Raw genomic sequence first — 19,817 nt, forward strand, 5'->3', positions numbered from 1 at the left:
TAATAAAAGATGTACTAGATTATCAAATCTAAGAGATCAATAATCTTAATTATCAGAGGCATTGGCTTGGCATTCAATTCCCTTAGGATAAAATTGGATTTCATCAAGAGGTATCGTCAATAAATGAGCACCTAATAAATGGGCAACTGTTGGGAGGAGGGAACAGGCAAGGCAAGAGAAAGCTGCATGTACAAAACCAGAACTGCCATCCACTATTAAGATCGAGGAGGGAACAGGAAAGTAAGCAATGCATATAGTCATGGATTCTCTTCAGGACAGATGCAATCATTAGCTGCCTTTTGTGAAACTCTCATTCCTCCATTGCCTGCCTTTAGCGAGGAAATCCCTGTTGATAAGCAGGAGGCTATTCGTTCTTTCTACAAAGCTTCTGAGTCTCAGTCTCCCGTAACTGATGAGGTCAGTCTCTCAAATTCACTTTCCTTAATTTCAACAATGACGTTTCCAATGCATTCAGAAAACATGTGCACGTCAGTTTATCGAATTGTTAATTAATGCTTATTTTTCATAAATTTTGATGATTAATGAAGTACAGGTAGCGGAGTTAATAGCAAAAAGAGGGGTGCCATAATGAAATACAGGTAGCAGAGTTAATGGTAAAAAGAGGGGTGCCAGAAGCAGTGTTCTTATTAGAGAGATTGGTTTTGAAGTTTCTCTCTTGCAGATTGGATACGCTTCTGCTTTGTGGGTTCATCTGTTTGGATTGAAAATGGCCATTGATTCACAAGTTCTCTGGGATTTCTGTGGAGATGAGAGAAGAAACTCTTAGGAAATGGTCAAGGCAACGGTACCTTACACCATTAAGAGCGGTTTTTGTGGTGATCAAACTCATGTGCATGTAAGAGCACATATCATGCATGCAAGAGCTATACGTACTTTAACGCCATTTTTCTTTAATTTCTTAACTCGTACATTATTATTTTTTCTATTTTTAATCTCTTCCTCTGTCGAAGACTGATGACAATTCGGGAAACAAAGCATGGGAAGCAATTGGATATCAAGTAGATACCAGAGAGAAGTTGAAAAAACCTGGGGAAAGACCTCTCCAAAGGGGAATCATAGAAACTGCTGCACAACAGAATGGCTCAACCCTTGTCCAGTATCTCATCCAAAGAGGCCTCCAAGTCATGGAAGATCCGGAACACAACACCTGCAAGGTCAAATGTGATGTTGTGATTGTTGGATCCAGTTGCGGTGGAGGGGTTGCAGCTTCAGTCCTTGCAAGCTCAGGCAACAAAGTACTTGTCCTAGAGAAAGGGAACTATTAATTCGTGCCAGAAGATTACTCTTCACTTGAAGGGCCTTCCATGTCTGAGCTATACGAGTCTGGTGGATTTCTATCAGCTGTCGGCGGGGGAACTACGCTTTTGGCTGGATCAACAGTGGGTGGAGGTTCTGCTGTAAACTGGTCTGCATGCATAAAGACACCTGATTCTGTTCTTAGAGAATGGTCTGTTGATCACATGATTCCACTATATGGGAGCCCTGAATATCAATATGCCATGGATGCAGTGTGCAAGAGGATTGGTGTTACAGAGCATTGCACCGAGGAAGGATTTCAAAATCAAGTTCTTCGGAGAGGAAGAAACTTGGTTTGAAAGTTGAATTTGTGCCAAGGAATTGTACGGAGGATCATTATTGTGGTTCTTGCTGCTATGGGTGTAGAACAGGAGAGAAGAAAGGGACCCGATTCCACATGGCGGTGCTGTGATCCTAACAGGATGCAGAGCCGAGAAATTCATATTGGAGAATAAGAAGACCGATAGCAAAAGGAAATGCTTGGGAGTTGTAGCTAGAGCGTTGTAGCATTTTAGAAATTAACTCCATCTATTGGACCAGCCTCGTTTGCAGCAGTATGTCCATGGACTTCAGGGCTGGACTTCATGGATAGGATGGTGAGCTATTCATGAACTGCCCACATCTTTGCAATGGTTAGAGATCAAGGTTCAAGAGAAGTGAAGAGGGAGGGTCACTGCACTTACCGAAGTGATGGCCAAAGACTAGTCTGTGAAGGTATTAGCGAGAAGGATTTGGAAGAGTTCTTGGACACAATCACAATACCTGGAGGGCTGAGGTCAAGAGAAGAGAATTGGACCCTATTATTTTCAGCACATCAGATGGGCAGCTGTAGGATGGGTGCCACGGCGGAAGAAGGTGGAGTTAATCAAAATGGGGAAAGTTGCGAGGCAGAATACTTATTTGTATGTGATAAAAGTGTACTGCCAAGTGCAATTGGGGTGCAATTGCATTTCGAAAAAGATTGCTGAATCTTTGAAAAAGCAAGCAAGACATCGTGCATAGCACATGAACAAACAAACTAATGCTTCCATATCCTTTTGATTGTTAATAAAAGGTTGGGATTAATTCTTGTAATAATACATTGAAAAAATGTGGATAATCTCTTAAATTTATGGGACAAACTAGTTATAGACAAACACGAGTGAATAATCGGTAAGTGAAAAAGTTACAAGGTTAAGTCTAATGGGACGTTGCATTGGGGGTAGAAAATTTCAGCAACAAATTAACCCCGTGACAAGACATCCATGCCAATTGAGATACAAGCTCGTTAGCTGCTAAGTTATATATTTCAAACCATTCATTATTAATGCGTAGAACATCCATTTACAAGTCATCGAATGATATCTTCCTTTGCTGGATTTTCAGAAAACACGTCCTCCAAAAAGAAGGCTTGGAGCCAGTCCATTTCATGGCTTAAAACAATCAAAGATATGAACACAATTTCTTAACAAAAGTTCAATAATGGGGGTGAGTCAAAAAACAATTTGCAATTGCTATATTATTTTCAATTTTCAACATGTTAGATTCACCGAAGTTCTAAAAAATTGCAAGGAACATAAATTGGTTCTATGTCTTGATTCCTCAACTAGCTGATGCTTTTACTGCTTTCTCTGCGGCATCATCCAAATCTTCTGCTGTGATTAGTGCCATTCCACTCTCCTGCATATATTAATGGACAACATAAATTACCATCACAGTTCAAATTGAACATCCATACTGAAGACAAATGAATGTACAAGATTGAATAACATAATCAAATTTTGCATTTACCTTCAGAATTCTCTTTCCTTGGTCAACATTAGTGCCTTCGAGACGTACAACAACTGGAACTTTTAGAGCAACCTTTTCAAGGAGGATTAAGAAAGTCAATGCCTTCCCAAATCAAATGAAATATCTAACAATATTACTCAGAACTGCTACAAACATCTTGTTTTTTTTTGCAACTACGTTCTTCTTCTTTTTTTGTGCGTGTGACATGATCACTCCTACAATTTATTTGTCATAAAACTCCACACAGATTGTGCTCATGCAGGGCAAAGAAGCTAGAATGAATACAGTGGTGATTGTTTTGATTAAAACCCGGATATTATTTGATGCAGATCTCACCTGTTTGGCAGCATTGACAATTCCGCTTGCTATCACATCGCATTTCATTATTCCTCCAAATATATTCACCAAAATTGCCTTTACTTTGTCATCAGAAGTCAGTATCTTAAATGCCTCAACCACCTGCCTCATAAAATTGCTTTCTTAGAGAATTGGACTTGTGGATGATCCAATTCCATCAGCCAAAAAAAAGAATGAGAACATGCATGTGTTATGACAACAGTGCAGACCCCCTCAGCCAAACTGAGCAGAAAGGCCAGTGGATGATTAAAGAAGTTAAAGCAAAACACTTCAAATAAATCATCTTACCTGTTCTTCGGAAGCATTCCCACCCACATCAAGAAAATTTGCCGGAGTTCCCCCGTGCAGTTTAATAATATCCATTGTAGCCATTGCTAATCCTGCACCATTCACCATGCAACCAATTTCCCCATCTAAGCCAATATAATTTAGATCTGCCTTGGCAGCAGCCACCTATCAAAAGATCAAAAGGTACCAAAAGATACAGCAATTAATAATGCATTTCATCATCCTTAGTTAAAAAAAAGTTGATGCAAAAGCATTTATGTGTGTCTCAGCACGTGTGACCATGTGTCTCAAAACATGTCAGCTCGACCACAGCATACTTAACATGTAACATAGGACCAAAACCTTTCATGATTCTCCACATAACCGGTGATTAAGTTGCCCATGTAAGGAAAAAAACTAAACATAAACACACCTCTCTAGGATCTTCCTGTGTTGGATCTCTGAGAGCAAATATCTCCTTTTGACGAAAAGCAGCATTATCATCAAAATTCAATTTTGCATCAGCAGCTACCAATTGCTTATCAGAAGTCTCTGCAATGGGATTGATCTGAGCAGAGAGGAAAGGGGTTCACAATCAGATATGCAAATGGACAAAGAAAATGCTAAACTAGCATGCCTGAGCAATGGAAAAGAAATAAACACATCATTAACAGTAATTGAATGCAGGAATTTGTGCTCACTTCCAACAACGTGCAGTCACTCTCGCAAAAGAGTTTATATAATTTCTTCACTTGCTCAATCGAATCATTTCTATCAGCAACCTTTGGAGCCAGGCCATCAACAACTTTTACAGCATCTTCATCAGTAATTCCTTTAAATACATCAATGGGTACCTGTAAGAATGCAGAAACAACAATGGATCAGTTAAATAACAATTAGGCAATGAGCAAGAGCCGAAGAGACTGCACAGATTGCCCCGTGCTAAAACATTAGAAGGAAAAAAAGGATGACAAACCTTAATAATCAAGTCAGGAAATTTCTCAGCAAGGTCTTCAATGCTGGTTCCCCCCTTTTTACAAGCTATGATAAGCTGAAAAACAAGATGTGTGCATCTTTCTTTGATTCAGAACAGTTTTTTGCGAGTAATTATATGAAAGACAAATTTACTGAAAGTGACTACAATGTAAAGTTGATAAACCAAAGAAGAAGCAAAAATAACAATATCAGTGGGTGAAACATACTGGACCAGCAGTTGTCCGATCCAGCATGATAGCAAAGTACATCTCGTTGACCAGTGATAACTTTTCACACAAGTAAACCTGCAAAAGGAAAGGAAATTAACTGAACCTCAAACCCATCCCCAAGACAATCATCATCCTTATGCAAGGAAAATAAAATGAAATATTGCTGGATGAAAATAACTATTTGGTAAGAATTTTCTCTGAGCCAACAAGAAATGGAAGGCTAACCAACTAAAACCTTATAGCCGGATTCATTATTTTCACTGTTATAACACACAATGTGAGTCTAAGAATTATAGCTCATGGTTCACAATCACTTCATCCATGTCTAAAAACAGATGGAGAGATCCTAAACGAGTCAAATCTCATAAGATAGTGAAACATGACTTGTAACAGTTAATTTGACATGAACAAAAGATAGAAATATGTACACTGGTGTACATCCAAAACATGACATATCCATCAAGCTAAATTTTTGAAAAATGCATATGGGCAAGATAAATAACAAACACTAAATGTGAGATGCTCAAGAAATGGAGTTGAAAGACAATAGTAAAAGTAATACCATGAACATAATTCCTCTGTTAATTGGAATTCATCTTATGATGGGATCTTCTTTAAACCTTACAAAACAGGCATCCAAATATTTCATGCAACTTTATCATTAAATATGACCATTGAAAAAAAAAAATTACTCCACATCCCCTGGTTTAACTGTAAAAAAAGCTAAAGTGATTCTTCATTCACAAGCATTGATGAGTCTTTAATTGGCTTCTTTGTAAAATCATAAGATACACAAATCAAGTTTTATAAGCCACTAACAGGCAATTGAAATGCCATGAAAACAGCTACCCATGCACCAATTGATCAAAGACTGCATGCAACAAAAAGTTAATATGTAAAAAGAGACCATCAATGCCAAACCTTGCTAACAATTTTGCCTTGAGAACCAGTTTGTTTAGTAACAAGGATCTGGCCAAGCATCTTTCCTGCATGCAATAAAAATATGAGAGATGGGATTACAGAGACCACTGCAGTAAAAACATGAAAGGCCAGTTCCACATTAAAAGAACAAAATAGTCAGTGAATCCATCAAAGGAACCAGGAGCTATCCCTTTCATTCAACAAAAAGTAAGACAACAAGTGACAAAGAAAAACCGCAGATATCGCAAAAAGAAAAACCCTCAATTAAGTTGTTGAGGAAAGATAGAACCCAGCCTACATTACCAGCAGTTTCTTCAACCTTGTCAGTCTTAACAATGTGAACACCACCCTGAAAACCATTCTTAAACTTTCCTAATCCTCGCCCACCAGCCAAAACCTGGCTCTTAACCACCAGCTGCACCAGGGTCAAAGTTAGCCTCCCTTAGTAAATTAAACCAACAAGATACAACAAAGTTAATCTTTGAACTACTAGTACATCATTCAGAACCTTGAAAACATACAATCCATATTGATAGTTCCATTCCATAATTTTACATAATTAAATTTTTTCTTCCATACTGATAGTTCCATTCCATAATTTTACATGGCTAAATTTTTTCTTCTCTTCCCCAACATTTCTTGGGAAAGAAAAATCCAAGTCTTTGCAAATTTTCGGTACAAGACTAATTCAAATTACCTCGCTTTCGCTAGGAAATACATATTGAAGAGCCTTTTGAACATGATGAAGGGAAGCAACAGCTACACCTTTTGGCACATTGATCCCATATTTCCCCATCAATCCAGCTCCCTAGTCAAAAAAAGTAACGCCACAACAGTAATAACAGCCATCAATCACCGCATCAGATCAAGCAAATGTAGGTTCAGAATTGCTGCATATCTCAAACCAATGCAATAAAAAAAACACTAAATTATTCTAAATTAAACCAAAAAAAAACGAAAAAGAATTCTCGCAATACTCGTCCAGAAAATCACAATATAAATTTAGTAAGGATGAGGAGGAGAGGGAGACCTGATATTCGTGGATGTTGAGGCGGCGGAGTTGTTGGTGTTGCCATTTGCCGGCGACGGAGAGAGAGCGAGAAACGAGCTTGTTTAAGAATACTCTCATAATGCTTTAGTCGGAGAGAGGAACTACAAAAACCCTAGATATTGAAGGCTTGAGGGGAGAGAGAGGAGGTGGTCTCGCCGGAATCCAAAATAGTAATCGGGTCAGTGCAAAAGGACAGACCGCGCGCCAACCCTAGATTTTTTACTTTGCATTTTATTTCCCTTTGGGCCCTTTTTATTTATTTTTATTTTTCTTTTTTTTTTATTGATGCTTATGTGTTCTTTATGTTGATTAATTTTATTTTATTCTGTCAATATTTTAAGATAAGAAAATTTAAAAAAAATAAAAAATAGATAACTTTGGGATTAATTTCTATACTTTATGTCCATTTTTTCAAGATTTATAAGAATATTTTATCTAAAAAATACAATCAAATATCAATTGAAGTAATGAATAATTTAGAATGAATTTCTATATTTAATGCATGTCTACTAAACAATAATCAAATGTTATAATATAACATAGAAGTAGAGTAATATTTGTAGGAGTAATCAATAAAATTATTATTATTATTATTATTATTATTATTTTAGTTTGATGATAAAGTATATTCTTAGACCAATATTTAGAATATCCAAACTGAGATTATATTCTTTATTTATAGATTTTTAAATGGATTCTTTACTTCAATAATGAGGTTTAATTTTTTAAATTATTTTTTTTAATATTGATTCTCACATCTTAATTTTTTTTGAATAATTTTATTTCTTAAAAAAAATAACAAAAAAAAGAAAAATAGTGTAGAATTCTACAAAATAAAAGAAAAATCTAGCACACAATCTTCAATCATATTTATTAAACCCGATCAGGTTGGATTTTTAAAAAAAAATAATTTAAAATTAGATTAATTTATTTTGATGAATCAATTCATGATCTAATTGACTCATTTAAAATTTAGATAGATTTTAAAAACCTTCGACTCATCTATTTCATTAAAAAAATAAAAAAGATTCATGATATCATTATGGATTAACCCGAATAATCCCACCCAACTTATCATCTTAGACCTTAAGTCGAGTTGTAAATTGAATTGGGTTTAATAACTTTTCCTTTAACAACTACAATTATGAATTAAAATTTAGCAGCTTCATGCTCATAATCTGGTTTTTTTATTGCAATATTTTTTCAGCTTAATAAGTTCAACTTTTTAATGGAGAAATCTGCAGCCATCTTATCAGCACTAGACATGTAAAACACTAGAAAAAGGGCTGCACTATATATCCCGTTACACGGTGTTGTTCATGTAAAGGGGAGGACAGTCATAAGAACATATGCAGGCTCTGGGATGGCCGGTGCACAATCCATAACCACCAGCATAACGAGAGCTGCACTCGTCCTTGCAAGCTTGCTTGTCTTTGCAATCCCAGCTACTCACACATCGGGAGAGCTTTCCCGCCTGAGACAGTCCACTGTCAACTGCGACAGCAAAAACCGGCGACCAAATCATGTCAGAAACCTACCATTTAATTAATTCTCTTATTTGAAAATAAAAAATAAACAGACAAATATCGATTCATGAACGTGTTTTTATGACAGTTTTAGAGTTCTATATTTTCAAAACATGAATAATAAAAGATATATCTTTTTTATTTTTGTTATTTATATATTTTTTATCTCGATATAATAACTAAATGCTACGATGAGATGAAAATAAATAGGTATCCAGTGCACAAGATAGAAATATAAAAGAGAAGAGGGATTTAGTTTTACCTGATATCAAGAGGAGAAAGGCAAGAATAAAGTAGGAGGAGGAGGAGGAGGAGGAGGAGGAGGAATAAAGCTTTGCCATCTCTTGTCACAGTGTAGTTAGTACCAAATCTTTTTCAATTATAAAATCAGCCAAGCTAATTATATAGGCTTCTTATAAAATCAGCCAATCTTTGTCACATTTATTGTAATTAATAAATATTCATGAATTATAAATATAAAAATATCAATCAGTAGAAAAGGATTAGAAATTTTTTCTGAGTTTTTTATCATCAGTGTTTTATTAAGCATTCAATTTTATAGTTAGAATTGAACTACCTTCCTTATAAAATGATTTCCTTATATCCATGATTTTCATGAATTGAAATACCTTCCTTATATAAATCATGTTGTCAAGTAAGAAATAGATGTAGAGTACAAATTGGATCGACTCGGTTTGATTTTGTTCTGATTTTGAAATGAATTTATATATTTTATGCATGCCAACTTTAAAAATCAAAATATTTTCCTAATATAAATGATTTCTATGATTTGAAGTACCTTTCTTATATAATCATATCTATTCTAATTTAAATCTTAACTAAATAAATTAAGTCCTCCAATCATTTTCCTTCTCTTTTTTTGTTTCAAATTATCAAGTACCATTTAGTATTTATGCCTAATGTAATATAAATGTGGTCAACAGATTCTCTCCATCCCATTTTTAGCATGCACAACATTTAGCATTGCTAGATTTTTCATAAACAAGATGGGAAAATCCTTGAGAAAATTACAGAAGAAAATTACAACCACTTGGCAAGTGATATATGGTAATATATGATTGGTATAAGTCATAAACAAAGAAATTCCAAGAATACAACAATGTTTTAGAAGCAAATCACCTAATGACAAAATGTCTCAAACTAGAGCCACTAAAATTTCAACAACCTCTTAATATTAATTCTGTTTGTTTTTGTGTTTAAAAAGTGTTTTTAAAAAAATTTAAATTTTTTTCTTGCTTCAAATTAATATCTTTTTGGTGTTTTTAAATTATTTTAATGCACTGATATTAAAAATAATTAAAAAAATAAATATACATATATATATTATTTGATATTTTTCCTTCCAGACACTCCATCCAAGAATGTTGCTCTTTCTTGATTTAAAAAAATAGTGAATGTTACTCTTCCTTGATTTAAAAAAAATAGTTTGGGATTTAACCTAGTGTTACATGTTCGATTTAATAAATATATTCGTAACCTCGTCAAATCCTAGGCTGAGATTTTAAAAAAAATCAAAATAATTTTGATTTATTTTTTTAAAAAAAATAAAATTATATTATTTTAATTGACTTGAATTAACATAATTAATTTTTAATTCAATCTTAAGCTAGGCTATCAACCGGACCAGGTTTCATTACTAATATTTAGATAATGTTTTTTCCTGTAGTTTTGCATCTTATGATCCACGAACAAAAACATGAATGAAAGATGGTATTCACGTTACAACTATTAAAAATTTTATAAAAACTATTAAATATCAAATACACGTAACTCCAAAAGAAAAAAGAAGAAGCTATTTTGAGATGGTGAAGTGATGTTCGAATGATGGAATTGTCACTATTCTATTCGGGCCTAGCCCAGACACCATGAAGACCACATGGCATGGAGGCGACACTGCTTGAGCGTGGCGGCGCAAAGGTGATTGTTTTGTTTTTATGCACCTTCAGATTGGATAGTGCCGCCGTGATTATTTAGTTTTTATTAACTCGAACATTATTTGAATAAATCAAAGGCTGGGCTAAGTCCTACAGAATTTCCACAAAAATATAAAATCCATTTAACAGCCAGGAAAGATAAAAACACACCAATCAAGAAATTATCTCTCTATTTTTTTCAGTTGCCTGCCTTACCAGCGAAATCTATTGCAATCCTATTTGTTTTTATATTTAAAAAAATTTTAAATTTTTTTTATTTTTTTATTTGTTTTAAATTAATATTTTTAAATTATTTTGATGCCCTTATATTAAAAATAATTTTAAAAAATAAAAAATATTATTTTAATATATTTTTAAATAAAAAATACTTTAAAAAATAATTACAGTTATTTAATTTGAGAAATAGCACCGGTCTGCTTGGCTGATTTCAACAAGTAGAAAATTGATATCAATTCAACCACAAGATTAACATGCGCCATTGTTATCTATATGTTTTCTTCTTTTTTTTTCCTCGCGGTGGATAAAATCTTGCCGCTCATAGTTAATACCCGTGCTAGGTCACAGGTTAGGTGTTGTTTTCTCATAAAACAAATTATATATGTGAGATTTTTGGATGCGTTTCTTTAAGTAATAAAATTATTAAGTATAAATTAAAAAGTTTATGTATACATGTAATTAAATAAATTTAAAAAATATATATGTTAGTAAATAAATAAATAAAAATCATCAATAATAATCAAAAATAAAATTTAAAAAAATAAAAAGAAAGGTATAGATCATAATATTAAATCTTGTAATAAAGGATATTTATCATGTTATGTTTGTAAAATTTTATTTATTCAAATTAAAATTTATTTAATCAAACCATAATAGAAATAGATACACATATTAAATTAATTGAATAAAATAAAAAAAATATGCAATGGATGTATATATTATAAATATTATCTGAAAAAAATATTTTTATTTTAAAAGGTAAGTTTATCTATACAAAAAATAAATAAATAAATACACACACACACACACATATATATATATATATATAGAGAGAGAGAGAGAGAGATGAATCGGAAAAATCTCTTTTAAAATTAAACACATAAAAAATTTTAAAAATATATATATCTAAAAAAGGGTAAAAAAAAATTAATAAAAAAAAAACACACTGATGAACAATATCAATCAAAACATATTATTAAATATTATTTTACAAAAAGACACTAGAAAAAGGTATCAATAAAAAAAGAAAAATAATAAAATAATAGCCCTGTATTGTGGCTTAACTTGTCAAACATGTGACCTGAATCATGAACTTAACCAAGTAAAATAATTTTTTTTCTTAAATTTACACCTAACATGTACATTTAAAAAAAAACAGAAACAGAAAGAGGGCCAAAAATCAACCCAGACATGTTGCCTAAGGCTCCCCACAAGGGATTGGGCCTTAACATCCAAGCTCACGCGCATGGTTTTATTTCTATTTTTTAAAATATTTTTAAAGAGGTGGATAACCTGTCATCTGACCCTGTTTATCCTAGAAAAAATATATACAGGTGGCATGCCATCTACAAGTCTAGATTCCAGCCACCACAGTGGTGGCTCGAAAATTAGAGCCGCATCTTTTTTATTCAAAATCTAATTTTCAAACCATTTCAATTCAAAAATACTTTGTTAACACCTTCTGAACACCCACAAACCAAATCATCAACTCAAGATACCAAAAACAAAAGCTCGAAAACATGAAATCAAATCGGGTTATATTTATATTTGCCAACTTATATTTGTTTTTCATGCAACATTGTGAGTCTAAACAGCCACCATCAAACTTCTCTCGTCTCATGTAACCCATGAACACAAAAAAAGAATCATTTTGGTAATGAAAGTGGCTTGAACGATGACTTTTTCTCTCATTTTTAGAATCTAGCGTCTCTTTTCTTTCTCTTTTTTCCAACCTTGAAAAATAATACAAATAAATTTTTGTATCAAAATTGATTTTGTTTAGATTTTAAGGGACCTGAATTATATAATTTGTGTTATTTTTAAAGTTTGAGAACTTCAATGTATTTTTCCATACAATCTCAGGCACGCTACCCTCTATATGCTTGGTGCATTTTTAATTTTATTTATATTATTTTAATTTCACTATTGTCTAAGAAATTCAAATCAATTGACCTTCAATTAAAATCATATCACTCAAAATAAAATTTTAATAACCAAAATAAATTATTAAAAAATACACAGTATGTTTTTGTGCATGTCGGCTTGATAATATTCGGCCCCTGTATTTTAATTTTTTTATATCTAATATTTATAAAACTAACCTGACAGGACAAGTTGACGTAGCGATCCTTTGATTCAGAATTCAGCTGAGATGGGATGTGCTTGGATTTGCAGATCAATCAGCTATTTGGGCGAGACAAGCATAAATCAATCTAAATTTTTTTAATGTATGTTAAAAAAAAAAAATGTCGCTTTTGCTTCATTTAATACTAAAAAAACCATATTTTAAAAGTAAATATAAATTGACCGTCCAACTCGTGGGTTAATCTAACCAACCCACAATAACCACAGCAATCAGTGGTTAGACAATTAAGAAATATATAAACAGCCTTTTGAGGTTTTCTCTCACAATTTTCCCGTGAAAAAACTGAAGGGACAATAAAATTCAAAGTCGAAATTAATACAAGTCCCAGCGATGAATTAGTGGTGTCTTTTCACGCTTCACAGATAAGGTGTGACTGAGTTATCAACTATCCATATATATTAGCTGTAAGGAGTAATTTGTAAACAATTAAACGATGAAAAAAGATGGAGGTCATCTTGATGTTACATGTCGAGTGAATCTGATCATCAAAAATGGAGAAATCCACCCTTTTAATTTGTTGATATTCAATTCTATCGTGGGTGTTATTGCAAAAATAACTTCCTAGCGGGGATGAGATTGGAAGATTAAGGAAAAAAAAACAAGTCCTCTTTCATTCATGTTTTTTATACACTAGCATGGTCGAGATCTACAATTTCTAAGCTTCTAAAGCTAACATGGACGCTTCCGCATGTATGAACAACAGTACAAGATGCTACCCGGTTCTATCTAATCAGCAGAGATTAAATTTAATTAAAAGTAAATCTCTCTTCTCACTATCCGCCACCGCATCCGCCGCCGTGTCCGCCGCGCCGCCGCCGCTTGAGAATCTCAATTTTTCTCCCGGATTTAAAATGATCTCTTTTCCCTGAGTGTCAAGGAAGAGCAAAACGGGAACACGTGGTGAACCGCCTTTCCTCACACGCTTACATCTGTAGGAACCGTGCGAGCTGGGTAGGGTTGATAATATCTGGTATGTTGGGCCCACCTATCTTCAACAAACGTGATACCTCCACGTACCTCTCATAATTGTCTTTATTCGGCTCGGGCTCGGCTTTACGGGCCGGCTTCACGACCCCGGCTGGGTCCACACCCGAGACAGGCACGGCCTCTGCTCGAGCCGGTTCCCAAGGTTGACCGAAGAGGGTACCCTTGGTGAGGTACTCGTGAGCCAAATAGCCGGCTAGGAGCTGGTTAGACGAGGCCGAGTCCAAACCTTTTTCGGAGCTGGCTTGGGGCGAAGCCGGCTTGGATAATTTTGTGGGTGTTGACGGTTTGAGAGTATCAGGGCCCTCTCTCTCTTTGCGCTTGCTTGGCGTCAAAACGCGACGTGGTGGAAGACGCATCGTTTTGGTATTCATGTCTGTCGTTTCGATGCATGCCACGTCAGCAACTCCCCAAGAGTAACTCCCCTTGTTTGCGGTGAAAATAAAAATACCGCAGACGGTAAAAATGATGTTGGGACCTACCAGGGTAAAAAAAGTGAAAAGGGGGTAAAACAGGAGGGGGTGAACAGGGAGGGCAGTTGCCAGAATCTCTGGCTTCTCTACGATGCCAGCAATTTATGGCTCCGTATAGGGAGAGAAAGCAGAGAGCGGAGAAGAGAGAGAGAGAATAGAATTGAAGAAGAGAGAGTAGAGAATGAATAGGAGGTGGGGTTAGTCTATATTTATAGAGGATGTATTAGATGATGAGCCCTGATTTTATACAAATATTACTTGATCTGCCATCGGGATTCAAATTACATTATTATCCTCATTTTATAACCCTTGATTTAGTTATATTTCCATTTTAAAGGTCGGGCATGCCAGCTTGTTGAGGTTTACCAAAAAGGACAAGAAATTTTCTCTTTTGCCAAACCCAATTCATACGACAATGAGAGTGATTAGTTGTTAAATTAGACACTAAACATGATTATAACTTTTCTTCGCAACTCTTACCAATAAAGCACTTTCTCGTCATTTTTTAGGCTCCATTTTCACTTGTGGATCTTAAGAAGGGTGACATGTGGATTAAAAAATCTAATCCATTAAAAAAATTAAATTAAATTTAAAATTAAATGAATAGTTTATTTTCTATTTAATTAAAAATATTTCTTCGACCTTTTAATTGTTTTTTAGAGATTTTGATGAACGATGTATTTAGAAATGCAGTTGTACCCGTATTTTTAAATATATTATTTTTTGCTAAAAAATAATTTTTTATATATTTTGCATCGTTTTGATATGCTGATCTCAAAAATAATTTTTAAAAAATAAAAAAATATATTATTTTAATGTATTTCGGCACGAAAAACACTTTAAAAAACAATTGTAACCACATTCTCAAACAGACCTGAAATGAGCCTAGACTTTTTTCAAATTTTAGTTTTTTATTTTTTAAAAAATTGATTTGGTTTGTTTTGTTTCAATTTGATTTGACTTGACTTGGTTTGCATTGATTCATATCTAAAATAAAAACATATTTTACTAGTTTTTTTTTTATTGGGATTTCTCAATTTGATATATTGGTTTGGTTTTTTCCATAAATTTTATATCAACTTTTTTTATTATTAAATTAGTTGGTAATTTTGGTCAACCCTATTTTTAAGAGATTCATTGTAACCATCTTTTTACAGCATGTGATCTTCGAATACTTTGATGTTAGATTCTCGGTCTTAATTTCTTAACATCTTTAAAAATGATGTATTGAATTTCACCAAGCGTATTTTAAATTGGTTTTTAAAGGGAAGGGGCTTTTGGTATGGTTGGAGCTGCTCGTTTGGCTGTAAAAAATAATGATAATAATATATGTTGTTGTGATGCTTTTATGTTGAATTATACTTAAAAGCCTAAGACTTTAGTCTGTAGTTTCTATTTTTATTGCTTCTATCATAATTTTATTTTAAAAAATGGATGGTATTTAGATTTTACGAAGCTCTTTTTTTTTTCATGATATTTCGCCTGAAAAATCTTTTAAAAAAAGGGCAAAAATAACTTTCTAGAAGAATAGAAAAGGGAACTCTAGCAACGATTCCATGTAGAATTTGTGTTTCAGCATTTATTTTCCTTGTTTGAGATTGGGTTTTTTTTTTTTTTTTTTCTAAGATAGCCATGCGCGGAGCTAATCTATCTAACCCATGTTATAACAAAAACCTTTTAAGCATGCATTTAGGGGTAGGATTAAAAAACCTTTTTGACATTAAAACTTTTTTTTCATGGGATATATTTGACATTAAAAAAATGATCAAGAATAAAATGATCCGTTCAGGTTTTTTGAGCTACAATATCGATATTGATTTACCCTTTAGAGCATGAAATTTTAACATTTGGGTTGGGAGCTTCTTTTGTCTTTTCATAAAAAAAATAAACAGTTAAGATACAAGTATACATATAAGAAGGGAGAATATGCATGTGTTGAGGGGCTTCTCTGTCTTTTTCTTTAATTGAAACAATTCAAATACAAAATCATCCTTGGGTTTAAACAAAAATAAGGTTGTATGTAGGGATGTTTTCATCATTCCCGTGTGGTTTTATTGTAAATATCACATGGGGTCAATTTATATGTATATAAATTGTTATTTATATTCAGAAATGACTAACACGTGCTGAGTACACGCCAGTGGGGGGCGTCGCCCATGTCATTTGGGTGGTGCGTGCGACTCTAAAACATAATCAAGCGTCACCTTATGGGGCAATATTCAATGTGCCTCGCTACTCCAAGCACAATGACAATGTGTGTGTGCCGAGGCAACTTACGAAGGAGCTCCGAGAAGGGTTTATTTTTCCTCCCTCCCCTCTCTCTCTCTAAAAAATCATGTTGCCTATTGGGAAAAAAACAAGAAGATCTTGTATGATTGGTAGACCCAATATGCCAGCCACATTCAAAGTGCTTAGACTAGCCTACAAGTGTCTGACTTGGTTTTTTTTTTATATTTGTTTTTTTTTTTTCATTTAAAAAAAAATGATGCATTATTTGTGTATAATTTTTTAAATAAATTTTTTGTTTATATTTTAATTATATTGTGCTTATTTTTAAATAAAATTGGGCGTGTTTAGTTTTTAGAGAGGTGTATGATTCATTTATGGTTTTTTATTTAAGTTTTATATAGATTAGATTTTTTTTAATATTGATTATTTTATGGGATTTTTAATAAGGGCAGCCTTGTATTGTTTTTTTTTTTTAATTTTTTAATAAATTTTATGCTTTATTTTTTTATATATAATTATTATTTGGTATAATGTTCATAAATTTAATTTTCAACTATCATATCATAATAATTTATATTATTTGTAAATCGACGGTCGGATACATCTATCTAGTGTTTAGCATTCAAGCTGCTTCTTCATTTTTTCTGCAGTGTTTATGATGACTAGCTTTATTAGTCTAACACTATCATCCTTCGGTTAATGGCAGCTCCAATGCTCCCACTGAAAATAAAAAATGGAGAACTAAAGGGTTTCACACATTGTGTAGATGGACAGACCTTTATCCACGCATGCATACAAATTGTAATGTTAACCACCAAAAAAAAAAAAAAAAACAAAGAGGGTTTCGCTCATTATCATAATTGTAACAACCAAACCAACATGACAAATCTAGAATTTGAACTAATCTTAGTTACCAAAAAAAAAATAGTTAAGCAAGTATAAAACTTGGATTAATCTGCTAACTGAATCAAAACTCATTTCTTAACACATTGATCTTTTTATTAATTTTTTTTTATCAAAAAAATGCTGTTTTGATTATTGAAAAAACTTGAGGTTGATTCAGATCAACCATTTTAGTCCATGATTAGAGTCTTGTGACAAGTCAATCCTAAATTAAATTTAATTCCATCATAGGTCTAATCAATTTTTTTTAATGAGTCTCTTTATTTTTTTTCTTTATTAAGTCTTTATAGCTCATATTAACAAAAAAAAAAAAAGATGAGAGCATTTTATTGTACTCCTCAAAAAATACTAGGCATTGGAATGGTGTTTTTTTTTTTTTAATTTTATTATTCAACATCAAGTTTATTAGATATTGAGTTTTATAATTTATTTTTTATTAAAATTATTCTAGTTTTGTAACCTGCATGTTTGATGGTTTAAGTAGGTAGGTTGGCTCCAGTATGTTTTCTTTTTTTCTAGTTGATTTTCTTTTTCAAGTTCATCCTTTAACATTGAATTGATTGGAAAATAGATTTCATGATTTGTTTGGGTTTTTTCTTCTACGAGGTTATCCCCATCTTGTGACTTAAGTCACGGATTTGGCAAGTTAACTTGAATTGACTATTTTTGTTTTGCTATTTTTTTTTGTAACTAGTGAACTGGGGTGGGGTCATTTAACTATTTTAATAAATAAAAAGTAAGTTTAAAGAAATATGGTAACGCGTATTGCACAAACATCAGTTGCTTTGTTGTCTTAGGACGACGCATGCGGTTGATTCAAAAGGCCAAATTTATCATTTTAGGATTGTTTTCAATACGTCTCGGCATGTTCTCAATAAAAAAAACAGTGCATGCATAAATAAGTTTGTTGGTGGTCATTCCTTTTTTATTCTCCTTTATTTCCTTTCTCTTCCTCAATTTTTACGCTTACCTTGGAATTTTTCAGATCAACAATTAAAACTTCACTTTCTTTTTTATTTAATCCATGCTCTTTTGGTTATTATTTTCTTATTTTAAATAATTTATTAAATTATAATTTTATTTCAATTTCATCCTCATTCAAGTTCTTACTTTGTCATATTTAATCCTTATTCTTTTAATTGTTATTTATAAAATCTAAGATAATTTTTTTATTTGATTTTTTTTTTTCAGATTTCACCCTCCATTATTTTTTTTCTTATTAAATTTCATTATCATTCTTTTGATTGTTGTTTTTTTTCTTTGCAAAGCTTTTTAAATTGTTTTTTTACTTGATTTCATTCTTCAACTTTTAATTTGTTTGGATTTTAGCCTCTTGGTTAAGCCCTTATCTAGGATTTCACGAGCTGCAAGTTTTAAAAATTAACCCAGTTTTAGGGGGTTCGCTTGAGGTTTTAATTTAATATTTTTTAAAGCTAATGTCTTTTTTTGGTTTTATCCTTAGGTATTTATTTAATTGAAGATTAGACTTTATTTTTCTCCAACTTTTCTATGTCATTTGTTTAATCATTTATTTTTATTTATTTAATTGTGTTCTCCTGGATCTTTTTATCTATTGTTTTTTTTTTAAGTTTGTTTTTTATAAATAAATCTTATTATTAAGTTCATGGAATTAATTGGTTGAATATAAGTAGATGATCACTGTTTTTTTTTTTTTGCGGTGTTACTCTAGCAATCCATGCGGTTTTTTTAATACCGTCATGTGTGTTTTGCAATGGTGTTTGGATTGTTTCAATAGGGTCATATGGTGGCGGGTATTGTCTACTGTAAAATAATAAGAAATCTCTAATATTTTTTTTTTTCTTCGGAGTATGTCTATTTATCTTGTTTAATTGTTATCAAATATTTATTGTACACTAATGACTTGAGTATTCAGTTTTTATTTTTATTTTTTAAAACTACTATTATTATCTAAACACTAATGTTACATGTTAAAAAAAATTTAATAGACTCATAGCGTAGCACGGATCATAGGTCTAAGTACTTCGTTAATGCCTTGTTAGTTGGCCAGCACCATTTAATTTCATGCACGTGTTGTCCTTAAAGAAAATGGTATCCACACGTAACCATTCGATCCATTTCACTCCTCTAGTGAGCAATGACGCAGAATATTTGACTTTTTTTTTTTTTTTTTTTTTGCATATAAAACTCTGAAATTTGGTATACAGATCAAGTCAAACACATTTTTAGCACTTTCTAAAGCCGGCTTCGAATATTTTGGAATGCTTTTAGTTGACAGAAAGCTTGTTACAAGTAGGCTTTTTATTATTATTATTATTATTATTATTATTATTATTATAAAGATTTTTTCATTAATATAAGAAAAGAAAATATTCCTTAAAGAATATTAACTTTAAATTCATCTATGAGCATCTAAGAATATAAAAACAATTACAAAGAAGTTAAAATACAGTGTTAGATTTATGTATTTCAATTTTGATAGTTTTAGTAAAATTAATAAATAATTAAAAAGATTTCA

At 32.4% G+C, this 19,817-nt stretch overlaps 2 protein-coding genes and 1 pseudogene across 3 annotated transcripts; 1 reads left to right on the forward strand and 2 right to left on the reverse strand.

Moving 5' to 3' along the window:
* Positions 1-279: 279 nt before the first annotated feature.
* Positions 280-2,256, forward strand: LOC118056229 (long-chain-alcohol oxidase FAO2-like; annotated as a pseudogene).
* Positions 2,257-2,737: 481 nt separating this feature from the next.
* LOC118056216 (succinate--CoA ligase [ADP-forming] subunit beta, mitochondrial) lies at positions 2,738-7,131 on the reverse strand. Of its 2 annotated transcripts, XM_035068369.2 has the most exons (12): positions 6,868-7,128; positions 6,535-6,645; positions 6,141-6,252; positions 5,838-5,902; positions 4,914-4,991; positions 4,688-4,762; positions 4,413-4,565; positions 4,145-4,279; positions 3,733-3,897; positions 3,424-3,546; positions 3,088-3,159; positions 2,738-2,976 (listed from the first exon to the last, which is right to left on the reverse strand). In XM_035068369.2, exons 1-12 carry the CDS (start codon positions 6,964-6,966, stop codon positions 2,899-2,901), a joined length of 1,266 nt encoding a protein of 421 aa, XP_034924260.1. In that variant the 5' UTR covers positions 6,967-7,128; the 3' UTR covers positions 2,738-2,898. The 2 variants fall into 2 exon arrangements, 1 of the variants encoding a protein (XP_034924260.1); XR_012169085.1 differs by lacking the exon at positions 2,738-2,976 and having other exon boundaries at positions 3,133-3,159; positions 3,424-3,580; positions 6,868-7,131.
* A 6,184-nt stretch (positions 7,132-13,315) lies between these two features.
* Positions 13,316-14,362, reverse strand: LOC118056221 (uncharacterized). Its single transcript, XM_035068375.2, has one exon. The coding sequence runs from the start codon at positions 14,087-14,089 to the stop codon at positions 13,655-13,657; it is 435 nt and encodes a 144-aa protein (XP_034924266.1). The 5' UTR covers positions 14,090-14,362; the 3' UTR covers positions 13,316-13,654.
* Between the last annotated feature and the right edge of the window lie 5,455 nt (positions 14,363-19,817).

This window comes from Populus alba, chromosome 2 (assembly GCF_005239225.2).
Source record: "Populus alba chromosome 2, ASM523922v2, whole genome shotgun sequence".
NCBI classification, from domain to species: Eukaryota; Viridiplantae; Streptophyta; class Magnoliopsida; order Malpighiales; family Salicaceae; genus Populus; species Populus alba.

Coding starts and splice junctions, on each gene's coding strand:
- LOC118056216 (XM_035068369.2), bottom strand. CDS start 6,966: ATGAGAGTATTCTTAAACAAGCTCGTTTCTCGCTCTCTCTCCGTCGCC. Junction 5,903..6,140: donor CAAGGTTGAAGAAACTGCTG/GTAATGTAGGCT, acceptor TATTGCATGCAG/GAAAGATGCTTGGCCAGATC. Junction 4,763..4,913: donor ATCGGACAACTGCTGGTCCA/GTATGTTTCACC, acceptor CTTGTTTTTCAG/CTTATCATAGCTTGTAAAAA.
- LOC118056221 (XM_035068375.2), bottom strand. CDS start 14,089: ATGAATACCAAAACGATGCGTCTTCCACCACGTCGCGTTTTGACGCCA.